At 30.1% G+C, this 25,075-nt stretch overlaps 1 protein-coding gene across 3 annotated transcripts in view; it reads left to right on the top strand.

The window, feature by feature from the left end:
• LOC126981918 (tetraspanin-2A-like) overlaps positions 1-25,075 on the top strand; it is an 89,312-nt gene that overhangs the window by 3,115 nt on the left and 61,122 nt on the right. For all 3 annotated transcript variants that reach the window (XM_050833584.1, XM_050833585.1, XM_050833586.1), the window contains exons 3-4: positions 5,034-5,231; positions 6,559-6,738. In XM_050833584.1, the coding sequence (XP_050689541.1) occupies positions 5,034-5,231; positions 6,559-6,738 (378 nt within the window). The remainder of the gene's footprint in view (positions 1-5,033; positions 5,232-6,558; positions 6,739-25,075) is intronic.

A 25,075-nucleotide genomic window follows, 5' to 3' on the forward strand; every position in this document is an offset into this window, starting at 1 on the left:
AAACAGAGATAAAACTACATACAAAAACAAACAAAGAAGGAGAGTATAGAAAAAAGTATAAACAGAAAAATAATATAACAGAAAATTAGATAAAGAAGGGAAGACGCAGAGAGTGGAAAAACAAACAAAGGAAAGAAAGGAATGAACAAAGAACGGAATAAAAGTGAATAAAAGAAGATAAAAATGAGTTAAATGGAAGAGCAAAGAAAATAAATGGTGTAACTAGAGAGAGAGAGAGAGAGAGAGAGAGAGAGAGAGGAAAATGAATAAACAAGAAATGCAGAGAATAGTGAAGGACTTAAATGAATTAGACCAGGTAAATTAGGACTAATGAAATGTAATGGCATGTGCTAATGTACTAATTGGGTGACAGGAGGTGGTTCAGGGGTGGGGGGAAGGGGTGGAGAAGGGAGGGAATGAAGGGAAGTGGAAGGAAAGGTGGAGAGGTGGATTATGGGAAGGTCAGGGGTGGGGGGAAGGGGTGGATAAGGGAGGAAATGAAGGGAAGTGGAAGGAAAGGTGGAGAGGTGGGTTATGGGAAGGTCAGGGGTGGGGGGAAGGGTGGATAAGGAAGGAAATGAAGGGAAGTGGAAGGGAAGGTGGAGAGGTGGATTATGGGAAGGTCAGGAGTGGGGGGAAGGGGTGGATAAGGGAGGGAATGGAGGGAAGTGGAAGGGAAGGTGGAGAGGTGGATTATGGGAAGGTCAGGGGTGGGGGGAAGGGGTGGATAAGGGAGGAAGTGAAGGGAAGTGGAAGGAAAGGTGGAGGGGTGGATTATGGGAAGGTCAGGGGATGTGGAAGGGTACAGGGAAGGGGTGGATAAGGGAGGAAGTGAAGGGAAGTGGAAGGAAAGGTGGAGAGTGGATTATGGGAAGGTCAGGGGATGTGGAAGGGTGCAGGGAAGGGGTGGATAAGGGAGGGAATGAAGGGAAGTGGAAGGAAAGGTGGGGAGGTGGATTATGGGAAGGTCTGGGGATGTGGAAGGGTGCAGGGAAGGGGTGGATAAGGGAGGGAGTGAAGGGAAGTGGAAGGAAAGGTGGAGAGGTGGATTATGGGAAGGTCAGGGGTGGAGTATTCGTATTCGTTGAAATTTGAAATATTCGTGTTTTTATTCGAACACACGACTCGGGAAAATGTAATAATGTAAATGGGTAAAATGGGTAACAGGATAGGGCAGCTCAGGTAGGTAAGGTAATGGGTAGGTAAATAGGTAAGGTTAAGGTAAAATTAGGGGCGTTACCTCGGTGCTCATCTTCGTAACCTTGGCCTCTTGAACTTGAGCGTGTCAAAATAAACAGAGAAAAAGAGAAGGAAAATGGGTAACAGAATAGGGCAGCTCAGGTAGGTAAGGATAAGTACGTAATGGGTAGGTAAATAGGTAAGGTAAAGGTATAATTCGGGGCGTTACCTCGGTGCTCATCTTCGTCACCTTAGCCCTTGAACTTGAGCGTGTCAAAATAAACAAAAAAAGATTAGGAAAAAAAACGTTCTCAAGAATTTTTCCATCATATATTTTTCTCTCTTCCTCCTCCATTTTCTCCTCTCCATTTCTCTCCACCTCCATTTTCTCTCACACTCTTTCCCTTCCTCTTTTTCTCCTTTTTCTCCTCGAAAAGATGATAAGAAAGGCCGCGAAAAATGATTAATTAGATGGAAATTTCTTTTTTTATTCTCCTCCTTTCTTCCTTTCTTTTGAGGACACGAAGAGGAGGAGGAGGAGGAGGAGGAGGAGGAGGAAAAATAAGATTAGGTGTGTTTGTGTGTGTGTGTGTGTGTGAGAGAGAGAGAGAGAGAGTAAGCTCCCGTATTCCTCTCACAAACTACTTACTTCTCTCTCTCTCTCCACATAACAACTTCCCTCCAATCTTTTTCTCTCCAACTTAAACACAACTTAGAGAGAATGATTAAGTCTTCCCTCCTTTTTCCTCCTCTTCTTCTTCCCTTCTTCTTCCTCCTCCTCCTCCTTCCATCTTCTCAAACATAAACTTGCATGGCTTCTCCTCTCTCTCTCTCTCTCCCCCTCTCTCCCTCCCTCCCTCCTCCACTTTCCTCTTGTTTCATTTTTCCCCATTTTTTTCTTCTCCAGCCTATCAAGTTTTCCTCCTCCTCCTCCTCCTCCTCCTCCTAAAGTTTGATTAGTATGAGTTTCGAGATTGTGGTTAGGAGGATTATTATTATTATTATTACTACTACTACTACTACTACTACTACTACTACTACTACTACTAGTATACAGTAAATAACTCAGTCGTTTGCATCGCTAATATAACATACAAGCAAACAAAAAGACAACCTTGTATCAAATCACATAGTCACATCATACTCGAACGATCTGTGTTTTTTTTCAGATTGATTAATACCTCATTTCAGGTATATTAAAAGACACCTGGCTCTGGAAATGCAAATAAAGGATAATAATGAGTAATAATCTAAATAACATGAAATAGTAAATAATAACTGTTGAATGCGATGCGAGGCTATTTCGAGTATTTGGCTATAACAGCGTTGCCAGATTATCGTATTCACCACATTGTATTTATCATTTTTTTAGCCTCAAACTCTCGTACCTACACAAATAACGAAAGAATATTAAAGTTAACGTTAAAACTGTTATTTATTGATGTTTGTTTGTTTGTTTTGCTACAGATATCAGTCAGAAACTACGAAAATGCAGGACGGTGTGTACGATAATTTGGCAACGCTGGGCTATAAGCTATCCATGCTATTTATTACATCCTACACATCAAAATTCCTTATGTATAGACACCTGCAAAGTCGTATGTCACTTTAATACATACCTGAAGGAGATGAAATATGGGTATCTGAAAGGCTATGAATCGTTCCAGTATGATCAGATTTTACTGTTCGATGTACAAATTCTTCTTTCGTGCGCTATATGGTAGGTATCGATGCGCTTCATTTAAAAAGACTTGAGGGTTTGTTTTTTGTATACACTGAAAATATGAAGTTGATGTTCACGCAATCACGAACTTACAATGCTCTCTCTCTCTCTCTCTCTCTCTCTACTACTACTACTACTACTACTACTACTACTACTACTCTCTCTCTCTCTCTCTCTCTAGTCTCTCTCTCTCTCTCTCTCTCTCTCTCTCTCTCTCTCTCTCTCTGTCCTTACTACTGAACTATCTACTACATAACATCTCTCTCTCCTCTCTCTCTCTCTCTCTCTCTCTCTCTCTCTCTCTCTCTCTCTCTCTCTCTCTCTCTCTCTCTCTCTCTCTCTCTCTCTCTCTCCTCTCTTCCTCTCTCTCTTCTCCTCTCTCTCTCTGATAGCTCCTCCTCCTCCTCCTCCTCCTCCTCCTCCTCCTCCTCCTCTTCCTCCTCCTCCTCCTTCCACCCACACACACACGGAATATGCAAGTGATATTACATTCTCTCCCTTTCTCCCTTCTTCCCTTTCTCTCTCTCTTTCCCTTCTTCTCTTCCCTCATTTTTCGACCCCTCTTCTTTTTCCTTCTCTCCTCTCCTTCCCCTCTTCTTTATTTCTCTCTTTTCTCCTCTTCCCTTTTCTCTTTTCTATTTTTTTATTCCTTTTCTTCTCTTTCACCTTCTCCCTTTTTCTTCCCCTCCTCTTTTCTCTCCTTTCTTCTCTCTCCTCCTCCTCCTCTTTATTTTCTTCCTCCTTCCTCTTCCTCCTCTTTTTCCTTCTGTTATCTCTTTCATCCTCTTCCTCCTCCTCCTCCTCCTCCTCCTCTTCCTTTCATCTTACCTCTTTCCTCTTCTTCTTCCTCCTTATCCATCTGTTACCTCTTTTATCTTCCTCCTCCTCCTCCTCCTCCTCCTCCTCCTCTTACCACGTTCACCTTCTCCAGCCTCCTTAGTCTTCCTCCTCCTCCTCCTCCTTCTCCTCCTCCTCCTGTAGCATTGAGATCCGCCCAGCCGTGGTATTAAGAAGATTGGGACATTCGGTTCGATTCTCTTTGTCTGTGTGTCTGTGTGTCTGTTTGTGTGTGTGTGTGTGTGTGTGTGTGTGTGTGTCTGTTTGTGTGTGTGTGTGTGTGTGTGTGTGTGTGCTTTGCTGTGTGTTTGTTTGTTTCTTTTTTTTCTTTTTTGGTGTGTTTTCTCCCTCCATTCTCTCTCTCTCTCTCTCTCTCTCTCTCTCTCTCTCTCTCTCTCTCTCAAGCCCCCTATATTACCCTAATCTCCCTACTAATTCACCCTGATCTACTGTATTCTATTATCTATCTATCTATCTATCTATCTATCTATCTATCTATCTGTCTATCTATTTATCTTTTTTTACATCAAAGGAAGCAGATCAAAGGAAAAAAAAGATGCAAGGATGCCTATATGTATGTTTATGTATGTATGTATGTATGTATGTATGTATGTATCTTTCTATCTATCAATATACCTATCTATCTATCTATCAATCTATTTAACAGTACGGCTAACTCATCTCAATTCATCCTACCTCTATATCTATTTTTATCTATCTATGTATCCCTGTCTATTCATTTATCTATCTGTCAATCAATCTTTCTATCTATCATCCCTTTCTTTATTTTTTTTCTACATTTATTTTCCTATTTAGCTCATCAAACTACTTAAATCTATCTTTCACTATCTATCTTTCTATTCTATCTATTATTTCTATCTTTTTCTATCTTTATTTTCATTCATCTATTTATCTTCCTATTTCACTGTCTATGTATCCTGACTTCTCTGTTTATCTCTCTATCTATCTTTGTTATTTCTGTTGTTTTTCTATCTTTATTTTCATTCATCTATTTCTCTTCCTATTTCTCTGTCTATATCTTGACTTATCTGTTTATCTCTCTATCTATCTTTGTTATTTCTATTGTTTTTCTATCTTTATTTTCATTCATCTATTTCTCTTCCTATTTCTCTATCTATATCTTGACTTATCTGTTTATCTCTCTATCTATCCTTGTTATTTCTATCGTTTTTCCATCTATTTTCATTTATCTCTTTCTCTTTCTACTTCTCTATCTCTACCTCTCTCTCGTGTCCTCCCCACTCACCCCCTTTCCCCTCGGTGTCTCCCCCAGGTCCTCGGCGCGGCCATGGTGTCCCTGGGGTTCTGGATCACGCTGGACACAACCTTCAAGTACTGGGTGCAGGACTTAGGTATGGAGCACTACTGGACCGGGGTGTACATTCTCATGGCGGCCGGCGCGTTGGTCATGCTTCAGTCCTTCTTCGGCATCTGCGGAGCCTACCAGCGGAGGATTGGCATGCTGGGGGCGGTGAGTCAAGCTTCAAAACCCATTAGAACTCATTTCAACCCAAGAGAACCCGTTAGAACTCCTTATAACCTATTGCAATCCCTTAGAACCTCTTAGAGTATTCTTGAACCCCATTGAACCTTCCCTACGCTCGTATCACAAGATCCCCTTTTCCTTCAAACGACAATAACTCAAATCTCTCAACACTATAATACTCTCCAATCCCTTTTAGCCATCCAAAACAAAGAACAGTCATTTCCAAGCTTAATTCAACCCATCCTAACCTTATCTAACACTTTTCAGGCCTTTAGCTAACATACTTACACCTAATCTAACTCTTAACAGTCATAACTCAACTTTCTCAACACTATAATACTTTCCAATCCCTTTTAGCCATCCAAAACAAAGAACAGTCATTTCCAAGCTTAATTCAACCCTTCCTAACCTTATCTAACACTTTTTCAGCCCTTTAGCTAACATACTTACACCTAATCTAACTCTTAACAGTCATTTCCAGTCACAGTCATTTCCAAGCATAATTCAACCCTTCCTAACCTTATCTAACACTTTTCAGGCCTTTAGCTAACATACTTACACCTAATCTAACTCTTAACAGTCATTTCCAGTCACAGTCATTTCCAAGCATAATTCAACCCATCCTAACCTTATCTAACACTTTTCAGGCCTTTAGCTAACATACTTACACCTAATCTAACTCTTAACAGTCATTTCCAGTCACAGTCATTTCCAAGCTTAATTCAACCCTTCCTAACCTTATCTAACACTTTTCAGGCCTTTAGCCACCATGCTTACACCTAATCTAACTCTTAACAACATTATTTAACCCCTTTTCCAGCCCTATTCCCACCCTTTCTTAATCTATTCCTTTTTCACGCTATTTATTTCTCTGTCAATCATTCTTTCATTTCTTTTTTCGTTTATTCCTTCCATTCTTTCTTTGCTTTCCTTTGCATACTTTTCCGCCTGCATACTTTTCCTTACCTCTAAAGTTCATGGTCATACTGATACTAACCCTTTCCCGCCCTTTCTTACTTTCCCTTCAGTTCATGGGCATCATACTCCTTATCTAACTCTTAACAACCATTCTTTCTTTCCTTTCCTTTGCATACTTTTTCCTCCTGCATACTTTTCCTTACCTCTGTTGTTCATGGTCATACTAATACTAACCCTTTCCCGCCCTTTCTTTCCACCCCTATGAATACTTTCCTTATCTAACTCTTAACAACATTATTCCACCCCTTTGCAATCCTATACCCACCCCTTACCACAATAGTTCATGGTCATACTAATGCTAACCCTTCCCTGCCCTTTCTTTCCCTCCCCTCAGTTCATGGTCCTGCTGGTGCTCTGCGTGTGCTTGGAGTTGGCGGGCGCGGGGTACATGCTGGCTAACGGGATACGCGCCTCCAGCATCGAACCTTGGCTGGAGAGGAGGTTCCTGTATTACGTGGACGTCTTTGACCATGATGAGCCCGCCGCCAGGATTATGAACATTATACAGGAGTGGGTGAGTGGGGGAGAGGGGGAGGTGAGAGAGAAGGAGAGAGGGAAGGAGGGAGTGCTGTATGTGTGTTTGGGGGTAAGGGAGAGAGTTTATGTGTGTTGGGGGGGAGTGAGGGGAAGGGGGAGAATGTAGTGTGGGGGGTAAGGGAAAGGGGAGAGGGGAAGGGTAAGAGAGGGTGCTTGTGGGGTGGGTGGGGGGAAAGTGTGTGTGTGTGTGTGTGTGTGTGTGTTAGAAGAAGAGAGTGATTAAGAGAGAGAGAGAGAGAGAGAGAGAGAGAGAGAGAGAGAGAGAAGGTTAATCTGCGGTTGGAAGGGAGAGGAATGGAGGGAGGAAGGGACAGAAGGGAAGGAGAATGGGAGAGAGAAAGGGAGGAAGGGACAGAAGGGAAGGAGAATGGGAGAGAGAAAGGGAGGAAGGGACAGAAGGGAAGGAGAATGGGAGAGAGAAAGGGAGGAAGGGAGAGAAAGGAAGAAAAGAAATGAGAGGAAAGTGGAGAGAATGGACAGTAAGGGAAAAGGAAGAAAGGGAAGGGGAGGGAAGGGAAACACACACACACACACACACACACACACACACACACACACACACACTCCACAAAGAAAGGCGTCTTGATTATAATTACTCTCTCTCTCTCTCTCTCTCTCTCTCTCTCTCTCTCTCTCTCTCTCTCTCTCTCTCTCTCTCTCTCGGGGGCCACATTAATCATTTTTGGGGGTCATTTTTTTCTCTTTAATCTTGCTTTTCCAAAATTTGTTACTCATCTCACCCAAACTTTGAGAAAATGGTCTTGTATCGTCAGCGCAATTATTATTATTATTATTATCATTATTATTTGTAGTAGTAGTAGTAGTAGTAGCAGTAGTAGTAGTAGTAGTAATAGTAATAGTAGTAGTAGTAGTAGTATTGGTATTCATATTAGTTTTGGTATTTGTATTAGTATTGGTATTACTGTTGGTATTAGTATAAGTACTGGTGTTATAGTCTGTTTAGGGAGTCTGTTCATCTGTTCAGCGTTTGTTACGGCTCCTGTGATTGGCTGCAGCCCTCCCTCACTCACATGTCCGCCGTGACGCTACACACTTGTAATTTCTTCGTTATATCTCGTCTCTTATTCACGACAGACCGCTTTAGTTGGTACCGTTGGACTCAGCAGTAATTGCGCAACTAATTTATATTTATCTAAACTCGATAAAATAAAACATAAAGGAAATGTGATGAGTTGAAGTCACAAGACAGCTCCGAAATGTTCATAACACGGTTTACTTATCATCGCTTTTCTCAGCAGTCTTTGAACCAGGGTTGAAATAAATACTTTCATCTCATAGAGCAAAGTGAATTAGGCTATTTTTCGTCTCCTTATTTCTTTCCCTGCATTCTATTCTTCGTTCCTTATATTTTCTAGTCATTTCTTTTTATTAACATCTACGCTCGTTTTTTTGGTGCTTTTCTTATTGCAATCTATAACTAACTAATCTATTCTTCGTTCCTTATATTTTCTAGTCATTTCTTTTTATTAACATCTACGCTCGTTTTTTGGTGCTTTTCTTATTGCAATCTATAACTAACTAATCTATTCTTCGTTCGTTATATTTTCCAGGTATTTCTTTTTATTAACTTGTATGCTTATCTTTTTTGTGCTTTTCTTATTCCAATCTATAACTAAGTAATCTGTTCTTCGTTCGTTATATTTTCCAGGTATTTCTTTTCATTAACTTGTATGCTTATCTTTTTTGTGCTTTTCTTATTCCAATCTATAACTAACTAATGTATCCTTCGTTCCTTATTTGTCTAGTTATTTCTTTTCATTAACTTGTTGCTTATTTTTTTAGTGCTTTTCTTATTTCAATTTATAATGAACTAATCTATTCTTCGTTCCTTACTTTCGAGGTATTTCTTTTATTAACTTCTATGCTCGTCTTTTTTTGGTACTTTTCTTATTCCAATTTATAACTAACTAATCTAATTTTTTTTTCCTTATTTTTCTAGTTATTTCTTTTTATTAACTTCTATGCTCGTGTTTTTTTGGTACTTTTCTTATTCCAATCTATAACTAACTAATATATTTCTCTTTCCTGATATTTTTCTAGTTATTTCTCTTTATTAACTTCTATGCTCGTCTTTTTTTGGTACTTTTCTTATTCCAATCTATAACTAACTAAAATATTTCTCTTTCCTAATATTTTTCTAGTTATTTCTTTTTATTAACTTCTATGCTTGTCTTTTTGGTGCTTCTCTTATTTCAGTCTATAACTAACTAATCTATTCTTTCCTTATTTTTCCAAATATTTCTTTTTATTAATTCGTATGCTCGTCTTTTGGGTACTTTTCTTATTCCAATCAATAACTAACTAATCTATTCTTTTCTTATATTTTCTAGTCATTTCTTTTTATTAACTTCTATGCTCGTCTTCTTGAGTTCTTTTCTTATTCCAATTTATAACTAACTGATCTATTCTTCGTTCCTTATATTTTCTAGTTATTTCTTTTTATTAACTTGTATGCTTGTCTTTTTTGGTGCTTTCTTATTCAATTTCTAACTAATCTATTCTTCTTTCCTTATATTTTCTATTTACTTCTTTTCATTAACTTCTATGCTCGTCTTTTTGGTACTTTTCTTTATTCCAGACTTTAACTAACTAATCTATTCTTCGTTCCTTATTTTTCCAGGTATTTCTGTTTATTAACTTGTATGCTCGTCTTTTTGGTACTTTTCTTATTCCAATCTATAACTAACTAATTTATTCTTCGTTCCTTGTATTTTCTAGTTATTTCTTTCATTAACTTGAATGCTTGTCTTTTTTGGTTCTTTTCTTATTCCAATCTATAACTAACTAATCTATTCTTCGTTCCTTATTTTTCTTCTTATTTCTTTTTATTAACTTTTATGCTCGTCTTTTTGGTATGCTTTTCTTATTCAATTTATAACTAACTAATCTATTCTTCTTTCCTTTATTTTCTAGTTATTTCTTTTATTAACTTCTATGCTTGTCTTTTTTAGTACTTTTCTTATTCCAATTTATAACTAACTAATCTATTCTTCTTTCCTTATTTTCTAGTTATTTCTTTTCATTAACTTTCTTGTCTTTTTGGTACTTTTCTTATTCAATCTATAACTAACTAACTAATCTATTCTTCGTTCCTTATTTTCTAGTTATATATTTTCATTAACTTCTATGCTCGTCTTTTTGGTATTTTTCTTATTCCAGTTTATAACTAACTAATCTATTCTCCGTTCCTTATTTTCTAGTTATATATTTTCATTAACTTCTATGCTCGTCTTTTTGGTACTTTTCTTATTCCAATTTATAACTAACTAATCTATTCTTCGTTCCTTATTTTCTTGTTATTTCTTTTTATTATCAATCTATAACTAACTAATCTATTCCTTTTTCCTTATATTTTTCTAGTTATTTCTTTTTATTAACTTGTATGCTCGTCTTTTTGGTGGTTTTCTTATTCAATCTATAACTAACTAATCTATTCTTCTTTCCTTATTTTTTTAGTTATTTCTTTTTATTAACTTGTATGCTCGTCTTTTTGGCACTTTTCTTATTCCAATCTATAACTAACTAATCTATTCTTCCCTTATTTTTCTAGTTATTTCTTTTCATTAACTTCTATGCTCATGTTTTTTAATACTTTTCTTATTCCAATCTATAACTAACTAATCTATTATTCTTTCCTTATATTTTCTTGTTATTTCTTTTCATTAACATCTATGCCTGTCTTTTTGGTACTTTTTTTTTATTCAAGATTATAACTAACTAATCTATTCTTTTTTATTTTCGTTATTTCTTTTATTAACTTCTATGTCTTTTTGGTACTTTTCTTATTCAATCTATAACTAACTAATCTATTCTTTTCCTTATATTTTCTAGTTATTTCTTTTATTAACTTCTATGCTCGTCTTTTTGGTGCTTTTCTTTTCCCAATCTATAACTAATCAAACTATTTTTCTTTCCTTATTTTTCTTCTTATTTCTTTTTATTAACGTGTATGCTCGTCTTTTTTAGTTCTTTTCTTATTCCAATTTATAACTAACTAATATATTCTTCTTTCTTTATATTTTCTAGTTATTTCTTTTTATTAACTTGTATGGTCGTCTTTTTGGTGCTTTTCTTATTTCAATTTATAACTAACTAATCTATTCTTCCCTTATTTTTCCAGGTATTTCTTTTCATTAATTATGCTCGTCTTTTTGGTTCTTTTCTTATTCCAATTTATAACTAACTAATCTATTCTTCCCTTATTTTTCCAGGTATTTCTTTTCATTAACTTCTATGCCCGTCTTTTTGATACTTTTCTTTTTCCAATTTATAACTAAGTAATCTATTCCTCGTTCCTTATTGTTCTTCTTATTTCTTTTTATTAACTTCAATGCTCGTCTTTTTGGTACTTTTCTTATTCCAATTTATAACTAACTAATCTATTCTTTCCCTATTTTTCTAGTTATTTCTTTTCATTAACTTCTATATGCCTGTCTTTTGGTGCTTTTTATTCAATCTATAACTAACTAATCTATTCTTCGTTCCATATTTTCTAGTTATTTCTTTTCATTAACTTGTATGCTCGTCTTTTTTGGTACTTTTCTTATTCAATCTATATAAGTAACTAACTAATCTATTCTTCGTTTCCTTATTTTTTCTTTTTTTATTGCTTCTATGCTTCTATTCTTTTTGGTGCTTTTCTTATTCAATCTTATAACTAACTAATCTATTCTTCTTCTCTATTATTTCTTTTATTGACTTCTATGCTCGTCTTTTTGGTGCTTTTATTATTCTAATTTATAAATAACTAATCTATTCTTCTTTCCATATTTTTTTTCTATTTACTTCTATGCTCGTCTTTTTAGAAGTTTTCATTATTCCAATCTATAACTAACTAATCTATTCTTCGTTCCTTATATTTTCTAGTTATTTCTTTTAATAACTTCTATGCTTGTCTTTTTAGTGCTTTTCTTATTCAATTTATAACTAACTAATCTATTCTTTCCTTATATTTTTCTATTTATTTCTTTTAATTAACTTCTATGCTTGTCTTTTTGGTGCTTTTTCTTATTCAATTTATAACTAACTAATCTATTCTTCGTTCATATTTTCTAGTATTTATTAACTTCTATATGCTTGTCTTTTTGGTTCTTTGCTTATTCAATCTATAAATAACTAATCTATTTTCGTTCCTTATTTTTCTAGTTATTTCTTTTCATTTACTTCTATGCTTGTCTTTTTGGTGCATTTCTTATTCAATTTTATAACTAACTAATCTATTCTTCGTTCATATTTTCTACTTATTTCTTTTATTAACTTCTATACTGTCTTTTTTGGTTCTGTTCTTATTCAATCTATAACTAACTAATCTATTCTTCGTTCCTTATTTTTCTAGTTATTCTTTTATTAACTTCTTGTACTCGTCTTTTGGTAATTTTATTATTCCAATTTATAACTAACTAATCTATTCTTCGTTCCTTATTTTTCTTCTTATTTCTTTTTATTAACTTCTATGCTCGTCTTTTTGGTACTTTTCTTATTACAATATATAACTAAATAATCTATTCTTTCCTTATATATCCAGGAGTATTTCTTTTATTTATGCTCGTTTTATACTTGGTCTTATTAATCTTCTAATTCCAATCTATATTACAAGTAACTAATGTTCTTTTCTTATTCAATTTCGTTATATTATTTTATAAAGAAAAGTACAAAGTACTATGAATATAATTAAATTTAGTAAAAAAATTCCAGAAGAAAATAACTTTATAACTTTTCTTCCATTCAATTTATAAGAAAATTATAAAAAGACACTATTAATAAAAAAATAACTAGAAAAAATAAGGAACGTTCTATGCCTTGTCTTTTTTGGGTAATTTCTTATTCAAAGAATCTGAAAGACTAACTAATTTTATGTTAATAAATGAAATAACTTATATATGAACGAAGATGAATGATTTTGGTTATTGGAATAAATAAAACACTAAAAACGAGCAAGGGTTAATGAAAAATATGAAAAAGAAAGAACGATGATTAGTTGTAGATAACTAAAAGAAAGTACCAAAAACAAGCATAGAAGAATAAAAGTAAAATGAAAATATGGAAGAAAAAATATATTGGTTATAATGGATAAGAAAAGAAAAAAGAAAACATACAGTTAATAAAAGAATAGCTGAAAAATAGATGAGATTAGTTATTATAAATGAAAGAAAAGAAGACGAAGCATAGAGTTAATGAAAAGAAATAACTAGAAAAAATAGGAACGAAGAATGAATTAGTTGAATTATAGGTGGAATGAAAAGCAAAAAACTGAAGCACAAGTTAATAAAATAATAAATAAAAGGAAGGAAGAGAATAGATTAGATTAGTTATAATTGGAATCATGCATAGAAGTTATTAAAAGAAATGAAAATATAAGGAAGAATAAGAATAGTTAGTTATAGAATTGGAATAGAAAAAGAATACAAGTTAATAATTAGAAATACCTGAAAATGGAAGAATAGTTATGAATTATTGGAATAAGAAAAGCTAAAAGATAGCATAGAAGTTAATAAAAGAATGAAAAATAAGGAACAGAAAATGAATTAGTTTATAAATTGGAATAAGAACACAAAAGAACATCAATTTAATAAAAAGAAAACTGGAATATAGATGAAGAATAGATTTAGTTATTGAATTATAACAGTCTATTCTTCGTTCCTTATTTTTAGAAATAATTTCTTTTATTAACATGTGTGTCTTTTTTTAGTGCTTTTCTTATTCAAGTTATAATAAATAATCTATTCTTCTTAACTTATTTTTCCAGTATTTCTTTTATTACTGTATGTTCTCTTTGGTACTTTCTTATTCCATATAACTAACTAATCTATTATTCCTAGTTATTTCTTTTTATTAACTTCTGGTACATGTCTTTTGGTGCTTTTCTTATTCCAATTTATAACTAACTAATCTATTTTCTCGTTCCCTATTTTTTCTAGTATTTATTAACTTGTATGCTTGTCTTTTTGGTGTTTATTATTTCCAATCTATAACTAACTAATCTATTCTTCTTTATTCAATTATAATATTAATTATCTGTTTCCTTATTTTCTAGTTAATTCTATTAACCTCTGAATCTTTTAGTACTTTTCTTATTCAATCTATAAATAACTAATTTATTCTTCTTTCCTTATTTTTCTAGTTATTTCTTTTTTTCTAACCTTCTATGCTCTGTCTTTTTGGTACTTTTCTTATTCAATCTATAACTAACTAATCTATTCTTCGTTCCTTATTTTCTAGTTATTTCTTTTTATTAACTTGTATGCTTGTCTTTTTTAGTGCTTTTCTTATTCCAATTTATAACTAATCTATTTTCGTTTCCTTATTTTTTCCGTTATTTCTTTTTCTATTAACTTATATGCTATGTCTTTTTTGGTACTTTTCTTATTCAATTTTATAAACTAATCTATTCTTCTTTCTTTTTTCTATTTTCTAGTTATTTATTTTTTGTGCTTCTATCTTTTTGGTGCTTTTCTTATTCCAATTTATAACTAACTAATCTATTTTTCTTTCCTTATATTTTCTAGTTATTTCTTTTATTAACTTCTATGTTCGTCTTTTTGATGATTTGCTTATTCCAATCTATAACTAACTAATCTATCCTTCGTTCCTCTTATTTTCTAGTTATTTCTTTTATTAACTTCTATGTTCGTCTTTTTGATGATTTGCTTATTCCAATTTATAACTAACTAATCTATTCTTCTTTCCTTATTTTTTCCAGATTTATTTCTTTTATTAACTTCTATGCTTCGTCTTTTTAGTACTTCTTATTCAATCTATAACTAACTAATCTATTCTTCTTCATTCCTTATTTTTCCAGATTCTTTTATTAACTTCTATGCTTGTCTTTTTGCTTTTCTTATTCAATTTATAACTAACTAATCTATTCTTCTTTCCTTATATTTTCTATTTATTTCTTTTCATTAACTTCTATGCTCGTCTTTTGGTACTTTTCTTACAATCTATAACTAACTAATCTATTTTTCCTTCCTTATTTTTCTATTTCTTTTATTAACTTCTATTCTCGTCTTTTTTGGTTATTTCTTATTCCAATTTATAACTAACTAATCTATTCTTCGTTCCTTATTTTTCTAGTTATTTCTTTAAATTAACTATGCTGTCTTTTCTTATTTCAATCTATAACTAACTAATCTATTCTTCTAACTAATCTATTTTTCATTTCTTATTTTTCCAGGTATTTCTTTTTTTATTAACTTCTTTGCCTGTCTTTATTAGTGCTTTTCTTATTCCAATTTATAACTAACTAATAAATTTTTCTTTCCTTATATTTTCTAGTTATTTTTTTAAATTAACTTCTATGCTTTTCTTTTTTGGTGCTTTTCTTATTCGAATATATAAGTAACTAATCTATTCTTCGTTCCATATTTTCTAGGTATTTCTTTTATTAACTTCTATGCCTTGTCTTTTTGGTACTTTTCTTATTCAATTTATAACTAACTAATCTATTTCTCTTCCTTATTTTCCTAGGTATTTCTTTTTATTAACTTCTATGCTTGTCTTTTGGTGCTTTTTTATTCAATCTATAACTAATAATCTATTCGTTCACTTATTTTCTAGTCATTTTATTATTCTATATGTCTTTTTGGTACTTTTCTGTATTCAATCTATAATAACTAATCTATTCTTCGTTCCTTATTTTTCTATTTATTTCTTTTATTAACTTATGCTTGTCTTTTTGGTGCTTTTCTTATTCAATCTATAAATAACTAATCTATTCTTCCTTCCTTATTTTCCAGTTATTTCTTTTATTAATTCGTATGTTCGTCTTTTTGGTGCTTTCTTATTCAATTTATAAGCTAACTAATCTATTCTTTCTTATATTTTTTAGTTATTTCTTTTTATTAACTTTCTGTACTTTTTGGTATTCTTTTCTTATTCAATCTATAACTAATTAAAATCTATTTTCCTTATTTTTATTCTAGTGATTTCTTTTCATTAACATTATGTAAAGTCTTTTTAAAAGCTTTTCTTATTCAATTTATAATAAAAAACTAATCTATTCCTTATTTCTAGATTATTTTTTATAAATTAGAATAAGAAAAGTACCTGCTTTAGTTATAAAGATTTAATAGAAATTAATCTTTAGTTATTATTAGTTACGTTATTTTTGATTAAGAAATATAACTAAAAGATAATTTTCCTTATTAGATTTTCTTTTATTAATTAAGGAAATCGTCTTTTAGTTATTTATTCAATATAACTAATAAAGACGAAGTATATTAAAAGAAATTTCTTTTCATTACCTTCTTCGTCTTTTAGTTCTTATTCAGTCTATAACTAACTAACACTTCGTTCCTTATTTTCTATTTATTTTTATTAATTCTATGCTTGTCTTTTTATTTGTTCTTTCATTCAATCTATAACTAACTAATCAAGTTTATATTGTATTTCTATTTGTTTTTATGAACTATATTGGTAGTTATTTTATTCAATTATAACTAACTAATCTATTTTCCTATTTTTCAGGTATTTCTTTATTATATGCGTCTTTTGGTATTTTCTTATTCCAATTTATAACTAACTAATCTATTCGTTCCTTATAGTTTCTAGTTATTTCTTTTCAATTAACTTCTATGCTTGTTTTTTGGTCTTTTCTTATTCAATTTATAACTAAATAATACTATTCTTCGTTCCTTATTTTCCTAGTTATTTCTTTTTTTATTGCTTGTCTTTCTCGTCTTTTACTTTTCTTATTCTCAATTTATAACTAACTAATCTATTCTTTTGTATCCTTATTTTCCTATTTCTTTTATTAACTTGTATGCTCGTCTTTTTGGTGCTTTTCTTATTCAATTTATAACTAACTAATCTATTCTTTCCTTATTTTTCAGGTATTTCTTTTTATTAATTTCTATGCTCGTCTTTTTGGTACTTTTCTTATTCAATTTATAACTAACTAATCTATTCTTCTCCTTGTTTTTCCAGAGGTTTATTTCTTTTATTAACTTCTATGCCTGTCTTTTTTGGTGCTTTCTTATTCTCAAATTTATAACTAACAATCTATTCCTTTCCATATTTTCTATATTTTCTTTTTTAACTATGCTCGTCTTTTTGGTATTCTTCTTATAACTAATCATACTTTAATTTTTCTTATTTCTATATTGGTTGTTATTTCAATCTAAATTGGAATAAGAAAAGCACAAGTTAATAAAAGAAATGACTATTAATATAGACGAATAGAATAACTTATAAATTATAATGAAAGTACCAAAAAAGCATAGACAGTTAATAAAAAGAAATACCTGGAAAATATCATGAAGAATAGATTAGTTATTTATACCAATAAGAAAAGCACCAAAAAAGACGAGCATTGAAATAATAAAAAGAAATACCAGAAAAATAAGGGAAGAATAGATTGTTATTATAATTGAATAAGAAAAGCACCAAAAGACGACATAGAAATAATGTGAAAAGAACATTCAAAAATAAGAAGGAATAGATTAGCTTATTTATAAATTGGAAAAAGAAAACCAAAAGACGAGTATAGAAATAATAAAATACCTGGAAAAATATGATGAATATCATTATTATAAATTGAATAAGAAAAGCACCAAAAAAGACAAGTATTGAATAATAAAAAGAAATACCTGAAAAATATGAAATAGATTATATTATAAATTGGAATAAGAAAAGCACCAAAAGACAAGTAGAATAATAAAGAAATACCTGGAAAATAAGGAAGGAATAGATTAAAAGAATATAAATTGAATCAGAAAACTTAAAAGACATACATAGTTAATAAAACAAATAAATAGAAATATAAGGCAAAAAATAGATTAATATTTATGGATTGGAATAAGAAATTTCCAAAGACAGGCACAGAAATTAATAAATACCAATATATATCGAATAGATTAGTTAGTTATGCATCAGATAAGAAATGTACCAAAAAAATTGAGCATTACAAGTTAATAAAAGAAATACCAAAATATGAACAAAATACGAAGAAGGTTATAAATTGAATAAGAAAAGTGTACCAAAAGACAAGCATAGAAGCTACTGAAAGGAATAATCAGAAAAATAAGGAATCAAGAATAGATTAGTTAGTTATAGATCGAACAGAAAGCATCCAAAAAGACGAGCATGGCAAGTTAATTAAGAAATAATGGAAGAAGGAACGAAGGATAGATTTAAAGGTTATAAATTAATAAATGTTCAAAAGACGAGCAGGAAATAATAAAAATAAATACATGAAAATAAGGAAGGAATAGATTAGTTAATATAAATTGGAATAAAAGCACCAAAAGAGACGACTACAGAAATGATAAAAAATAAATACCTGGAAAATAAGTTAAAGGAATAGATTAGGTTATTTATAAATTGAACAAGAGCACCAAAAGATTTGTTATAGAAATTATAAAATAAATACCTGGAAATACAAGAAGGAATAGATTGAAGTTAGTTAGAATTGGAATAAGAAAGCACCCAAAAGATTGGTAAAGGAAATAATAAAAAAGCAGTACTCTGGAAGATAAAAAAAAGGAATAGATTAGTCATTTGTTAAAGATTCGAATCAGAAAAAGCACAAAATATAAAGCATGAAGTTACGTAAAAATCAACTAGAAAAATAAGGAGAAGAATAGATTGCTGGCCAGATTGGAATAAGAAAGTACCAAAAGACGAGCATAGAAGTTACTAAAAGAAATAACTAGAAAATAATGAAAGAAGAATAGATTAGTTAGTTAGATTGGTCGTTGAAAAAGCACCAAAAGATTTATACAAGGCTAATAAAAAGAAATAACTAGAAATATAAGTGAAAAGAATAGATTATACTCAGTTTGAGCTTAAAAAGACAAAAACAAATATAATATATTTTACAGTGGAAATCAATACTAAAGAAATTATCAAGAAAATATGAATACAGTTATAATTTGAACTGTTTTATGTATGTAATTAAGTTTTGATAGTCGAAAGCAAGCAAAAATCTGGTTGGATAATATACATTTGGGCAATAGTGAAAATCATTAGGTTTGAAGCAGTACCATTAAGGAAATTGGCCTAAGAAAGTTGAAATTATATAAATAAATAAGAAAAGCACCAAAAAAGACAGGCATACAAGTTAATAAAAACAAATAAATAGAAATATAAAGAGCAAAAAATAGATTAGTTATTTATAAATTGGAATAAGAAAAGCACCAAAAAGACGAGCATAGAAATAATAAAAAGAAATACCTGGAAAAATAAGGAAGGAATAGATTAGTTAGTTATAATTAATTATCTAGAACCAGAAAAGACATGCATACATGCTAATAAAACAACAAATAGAAATATTAGAAGCAAAAAATAGATTAGTTATTTATAGATTGGAATAAGAAAATTACCAAAAGACAGGCGTGCTGAACATTAAATACACTAAAAAACATAATGAATAGATTAAGAGATTGAAGTTACAGATTGGGGACAAGAAATGTACCAAAACGATAGCATACAAGATATCAAAGAAATACCTCGAAAATAAGCGAACAAAGAATATTTGTTAGTTATAAATTGAAATAAGAAAAGTACCAAAAAATAAGTACAGAAGTTAAGTTATTGAAAAGAAATAACTCAGAAAATAATAGAACGAAGAATGATTAAGGGTTAAGATAGATTGGAATTAGAAAGTACCCAAAAGACGAGAGCATAAAAGCTAATTAAAAGAAATACCTGGAAAGAACAAGGAAACGAAGCATAGATTAGTTAGTTATAAATTGGAATAAGAAATGAACCAAAAAGACGAGCATAGGAAATAATACAAATAAATACCTGGAAATAATAAGGAAGGAATATTGTTAGTTATAAATTGAATAAGAAAAATAACCAAAAGACGAGCATAGAAATAAATAGGAAATAAATACCTGGGAACAATAAGGGAAAAAGAATAGCTGATTAGCAGTTATAAATAGGAATAAGAAAAGCACCAAAAAGACGACCATAGAAATAATACAAATACATAAAATACATATATTGGTGAGAATAGATTAGTTAGTTATGCAAATTGAATCAAGAAAAGCACCAAAAAGATGAGCATAGAATGAGCTAAAAATAATACATGGAAAATAAGGAAGGAATAGATTAATATTTTAAATTGAATAAGAAGGGCAAATCTGCAAAAGACGCAGTATAGAAAATTATAAAAGAAATACTCTGGAAGATAAAGTACAGAATAGATTATTAATATAGATTGGAATAAGTGGCACCAAAAAAAAGACAAGTATAGAAGTTAATAATAAAAGAAACAACTAGAAAAATAAGAAAAGAAGAACAGATTAGTTAGTTATAGATTTGAATAAGAAAAGTACCAAAAAGACGAAGTATTAAATTAATGAAAGAGATAAATAGAAAAATAACAAGGAACGAAGAATAGATTATATTATAGATTGACAAGAAAGTGACAAAAGACGAGCATACAAGTTAATTTTCAGAAATACCTGGAAGAATAAGGAACGAAGGATAGATTAGTTAGAATATAATTGAATAAGAAATGCACCAAAAAGACGAGTATAGAAATAATACAAATAAATACCTTGAAAAGGTGGAAGGAATAGGATTAGCGTTAGTTATAATTGGAAATAAGAAAAGCACCAAAAGACGACCAAAGAAATTATAAAAAAATAAATACCTGAAAAATAAGGAAGGAATAGATTGAAGAAGTTATAAATTGGAATAAGAAAAGCACCGAAAAAGACGAGCATAGAATAATAAAAAGAAAATATCTGGGAAGATAAAAAAGGAATAGATAGTTTCAAAAGATTGGAATACAGAAAAAGTACCAAAAGACAAGTATAGAAGTTAATAAAAGAAATGAATCTAGAAAAATAAGAAAAGAAGAATAGATTAGTTAGTTATAGATTTGAATAAGAAAAGCACCAAAAAGACGAGCATACAAGTTAATAAAAAGAAATAACTAGAAAAATATAAGGGAAAAGGAATAGATTAGTACTCAGTTTCAGAGCTTAAAAAAGGACAAAAAAACAAATATAATATATTTTTGAGCAGTGGAAATCACTAGAAGCAGAAATTAATAAGAAAAATGGTTTGAAGGTTAAAGTTATAATTTGAAATCCTGTTTTTATGTAGCGTACTAAGTTTCAGAGCTCAAAAAAGAAGTAAAAACTATTGATAATATATTTTTGGGCAGTGAAAACTATTAGAAGCAAAAATTAATAAGGAAATTGGCCTAAGAAAGTTGAAATTATATAAATCTCGGTTTTTCAGCTAGAAGTACTCATTTGGTAGAGCTTAAAAAAGGACTAAAACAATGATCATGGAAATACTTGAGCAGTGAACATTATATAGAAATTATATACGGCATATGAAGGCTATATATATATGAATATTCTTATATATATATATATATATATATATATATATATATATATATATATATATATATATATATATATATATATATATATATATATATATATATATATATATATATATATATATATATATATATATATATATATATACATATATACCACTTTAATTCACTGCATGCATGTAATCCAGTATAATGAAGTATTTATTGTGTTTTTTCTTCAGTCCGGTCAAGAATTATTAACGTCCTCCACATTCCAAAACTGTCCTGATATGTTTTTTCTTGACTGTCTTTTAACAATGTAACGGCTCCAAATTATCACAAGTGTACATTTCAAATATCTAAGAAACACATCGGGCAGAATGAAAATAAATGAATGTCTATAAAAAAAAAACAGGAGATTGCATGGAAAAATGGTGTCTCAATATATATATATATATATATATATATATATATATATATATATATATATATATATATATATATATATATATATATATATATATATATATATATATATATATATATATATATATATATATATATATATATATATATATATATATATATATATATATATATATATATATATATATATATATATATATATATATATATATATATATATATATATATATATATATATATATATATATATATATATATATATATATATATATATATATATATATATATATATATATATATATATATATATATATCACTCAATTCACTGCACGTAATGTAATCCAGTATAATGAAGATTTATTTGTGTTTTTTCTTCAGTCCGCCAAGAATTATTAACGTTTCCATTACACCAAAACTGTTCGATATGTTTTTTCTTGACCTGTTCTGTATTTATCGTAAATGGCCCAAATTAATACAAGTGTATAGATTTTGGACGAAACACATCGGGCAGTATTAAAATAAATGAATGTCTATATAAAAAAACAAACAGGAGATTGCATGGAAAAACGGAATATAAACATGTGGATGAAAAGAGGCGATGACGGGAAGGTTTGTGGCGCGTGAAATGCGCGCACGAACGGCAGCTTGGCAGTAAGGGAAATAACTTCAATGTTGTTGCATTTTGGGGCTTTTCTATTGCACTATAGTTAACTTATTCATTTTTCTTCCTTTATATTCTAGTTTTTAATCTTTTCACTTCTATGCTCAATGTCGTTTTAGTGCATTTCTTATTCCATAATTATAAATAATTGAATCTATTCTTTTCACGTTATATTTTTTCTATGCTCGTAAATCGGTGCTTTTTCTCTCCAATTTATAATTCACTAATCTATTGTTTTTTTTCCGTATTTCTTTTCCGTATTAACTTCTTATGCCAGTTTTCTGAGTACTTTTTCTTATTCCAATATATAACCAACTAATTTATTTTCCTTCCTTATTTTTCTTTTTTCTTTATTAACTTTTATGCTCAGTTTTTTGAGCCTAAAAATTCTATTCGAATTCTATGACTAACCAGTCTATTCTCTTCTGCATTTCCAGATATTACTTTTAATTCACCTGCATGTTCGTCTCTGGTGGTTTTCTTTATTCCAATCATCAACTGACTAATCTATTCTCTTCATTTTCTAGTTATTTCTTTTTAACTTTTATGCTCGCCTTTCGTTTTCTGATTCTAGTTCAGACTAATTTGAGCTGTCGTTCCTATTTTCGTTTTATTTCTTTTTATTAACTTTCACGTGTTGTCTTTTTGGTGCTTTTCGAAACAGTAATCTATAACCAATTAACTCAATTTTTGCCCTTATATTTCTATATTTATTTGTTTTTATGAACTTGTATGCCTGTCTCTCTTTTTGGTTCTTTCTTGCTCAAATTTATAATTAATGAATCTATTCCTTCCTTTATTTTCCAGGTATTTATTTTATTATTGTCTTTTGATAGGCAATGTTGTTATTCCACTTATAAATAACAAATTGTTCTTCCTTATTTTTCTCCAAGTATTTCTTTTATTATTTATGTTGTCTTTATGTTTATTCAATTTGAGAACACTCATCTATTCTTCCCTTTTATTTTTCTCTGAGTACATTTTCATTAACTTCATGCCTGAAATTTTTATGCTGTTCTATTCCAATCCATATTGAACAAAAAGCACTAAAAAAGAAGATAAAGCATGCAAAGTTAATAAAAGAAATGACTAGGAAAATATAGGAACCCAAAGAATAGATTAGTTAGTTATAAATTGGAATAAATAGAAAGTAAAGCGTCTTTTCAAAAAAGACGAGCATTGATTAGTAATGGAAAAGAAATACCTAGAAAATAAGGAACAAAGAATAGATTAGTTAGTTGGCAAATTGAATAAGAAAACCACCAAAAGACGTAGAGCATAGAAATTAATGAAATGAGTAAATAGAAAATATGGAAAGAAGAATAGATTAGTTAGTTATGTAACTGAATAAGAAAGTTGAACTGTTCTTTTCTTCATTTAGGAAATTTATAACTAATCAATTCCTATATTTATATTTTTTCTAGTTATTTTCACAATTATCAGGCGTCTGTCTTGTTGTGCCAGCCTATTCACTTATATTCAATTAACTATTTTTCTTCCATTTTTCATTTACATTTGTTTTCATTGGTTTCTATGTCACCTATATTTTGGTACTCTTCTAATTTATAACTAAGTAAAACTATTCTTCGTTCCCATATTTTCTAGTCATTTTTTTATTAATCCCAGCAGCTTTCTGTGGTATAAGCTTTGCTCAATGACCACAATCTATTCTCTCCTTATTTTTTCCAGGCATTTATTTCAGGTTATTATCTATGCTCGTCTTTGACGCATTTTCTTATTCACTTGATAACCAACTAATCTGTCTTTTCGTTCCTGTTTTCCAGGTATTTTTCACTAATTATATGCTTCAGTCTATGCTCACCCAACTATGGTCAATAATTATGTTTTTGTTCATGCCTTTGTTTGTTTGCTTTATTAACTTGACGCATTGTCTTTTCTGGTTCTTTTCACTTAATCCAAATTTATAATCCTGACTAATTTTATTCCTTCATTTTTCCAGGTGGCTTTTTATGAGTACTATGTTTTTGCCTAAGTTTATTCACGAGTAACTAATTAATCTATTCTCTTCCTTATTTTTCAGGTATTTCTTTCATTAACTCTCTATGTTCATTCTTTGGTGCTAACTATTCCAATCTATATTGAATACAAAAGCACCAAAATAGAAAAGCCATGCAAGTTATCAAAAGTAAATGACAAATATAGAAACGAAGAACGAAGATTACTTAGTTATAAATTAGAATAAGAAAAGTACGAAAAAGACGAGCATAGAAATTAATGAGAACAAGTAAATAGAAACTATGTGAAAGAAGAATAGATTAGCATAGTTATAATTGAATAACAGTAAAGCAGTAAAAAGACAGGCATACAAGGTTAATAAAAAAACAAAATAGAAATATATGATAAAAAGCCAGATTAGTTATTATAAATTGAATACAAAAGCACCAAAAGACGTGAGCATAAAAATAAAAAAAAAAGAAATACTCTGGAAAATAAGCAAGGAATAGATTAATGAATATAAATTTGAATTAGAAAAGAATCTAGAAAAGACATGCATACAAGTTAATTAAAACAAACAAATAGAAAATATTGGAAGCAAAATAGATTAGTTATTTATAGGATTGGAATAAGAAAATTAATAAAAAGACAGGTATAGAAACGACAGAACACCTGGAAAAATATGTATCGAATAGAAGAAGAAGTTAGTAAGATTGGGACAAGAAATGTTCGTACTTGAAAAACGAATATACAAGTTAATAAAAGAGTATAGGTACTTGAAAATAAGAACAAACAATATTTTAGTTAGAAGAGAAATTGAATAAGAAAAGTACCAAAAAGATGTTGTTAGAAGTTATTAAAAAGTAAATAACTAGAAAATAAGGAACGAAGAATAGATTAGTTAGTTATAGATTGAATAAGAAAAGCACCCAAAAAGATGACGAATATTGAAGTTTAATAAAAAAG

Source organism: Eriocheir sinensis, chromosome 49, assembly GCF_024679095.1.
Source record: "Eriocheir sinensis breed Jianghai 21 chromosome 49, ASM2467909v1, whole genome shotgun sequence".
In the NCBI taxonomy this organism is placed as follows: domain Eukaryota; kingdom Metazoa; phylum Arthropoda; class Malacostraca; order Decapoda; family Varunidae; genus Eriocheir; species Eriocheir sinensis.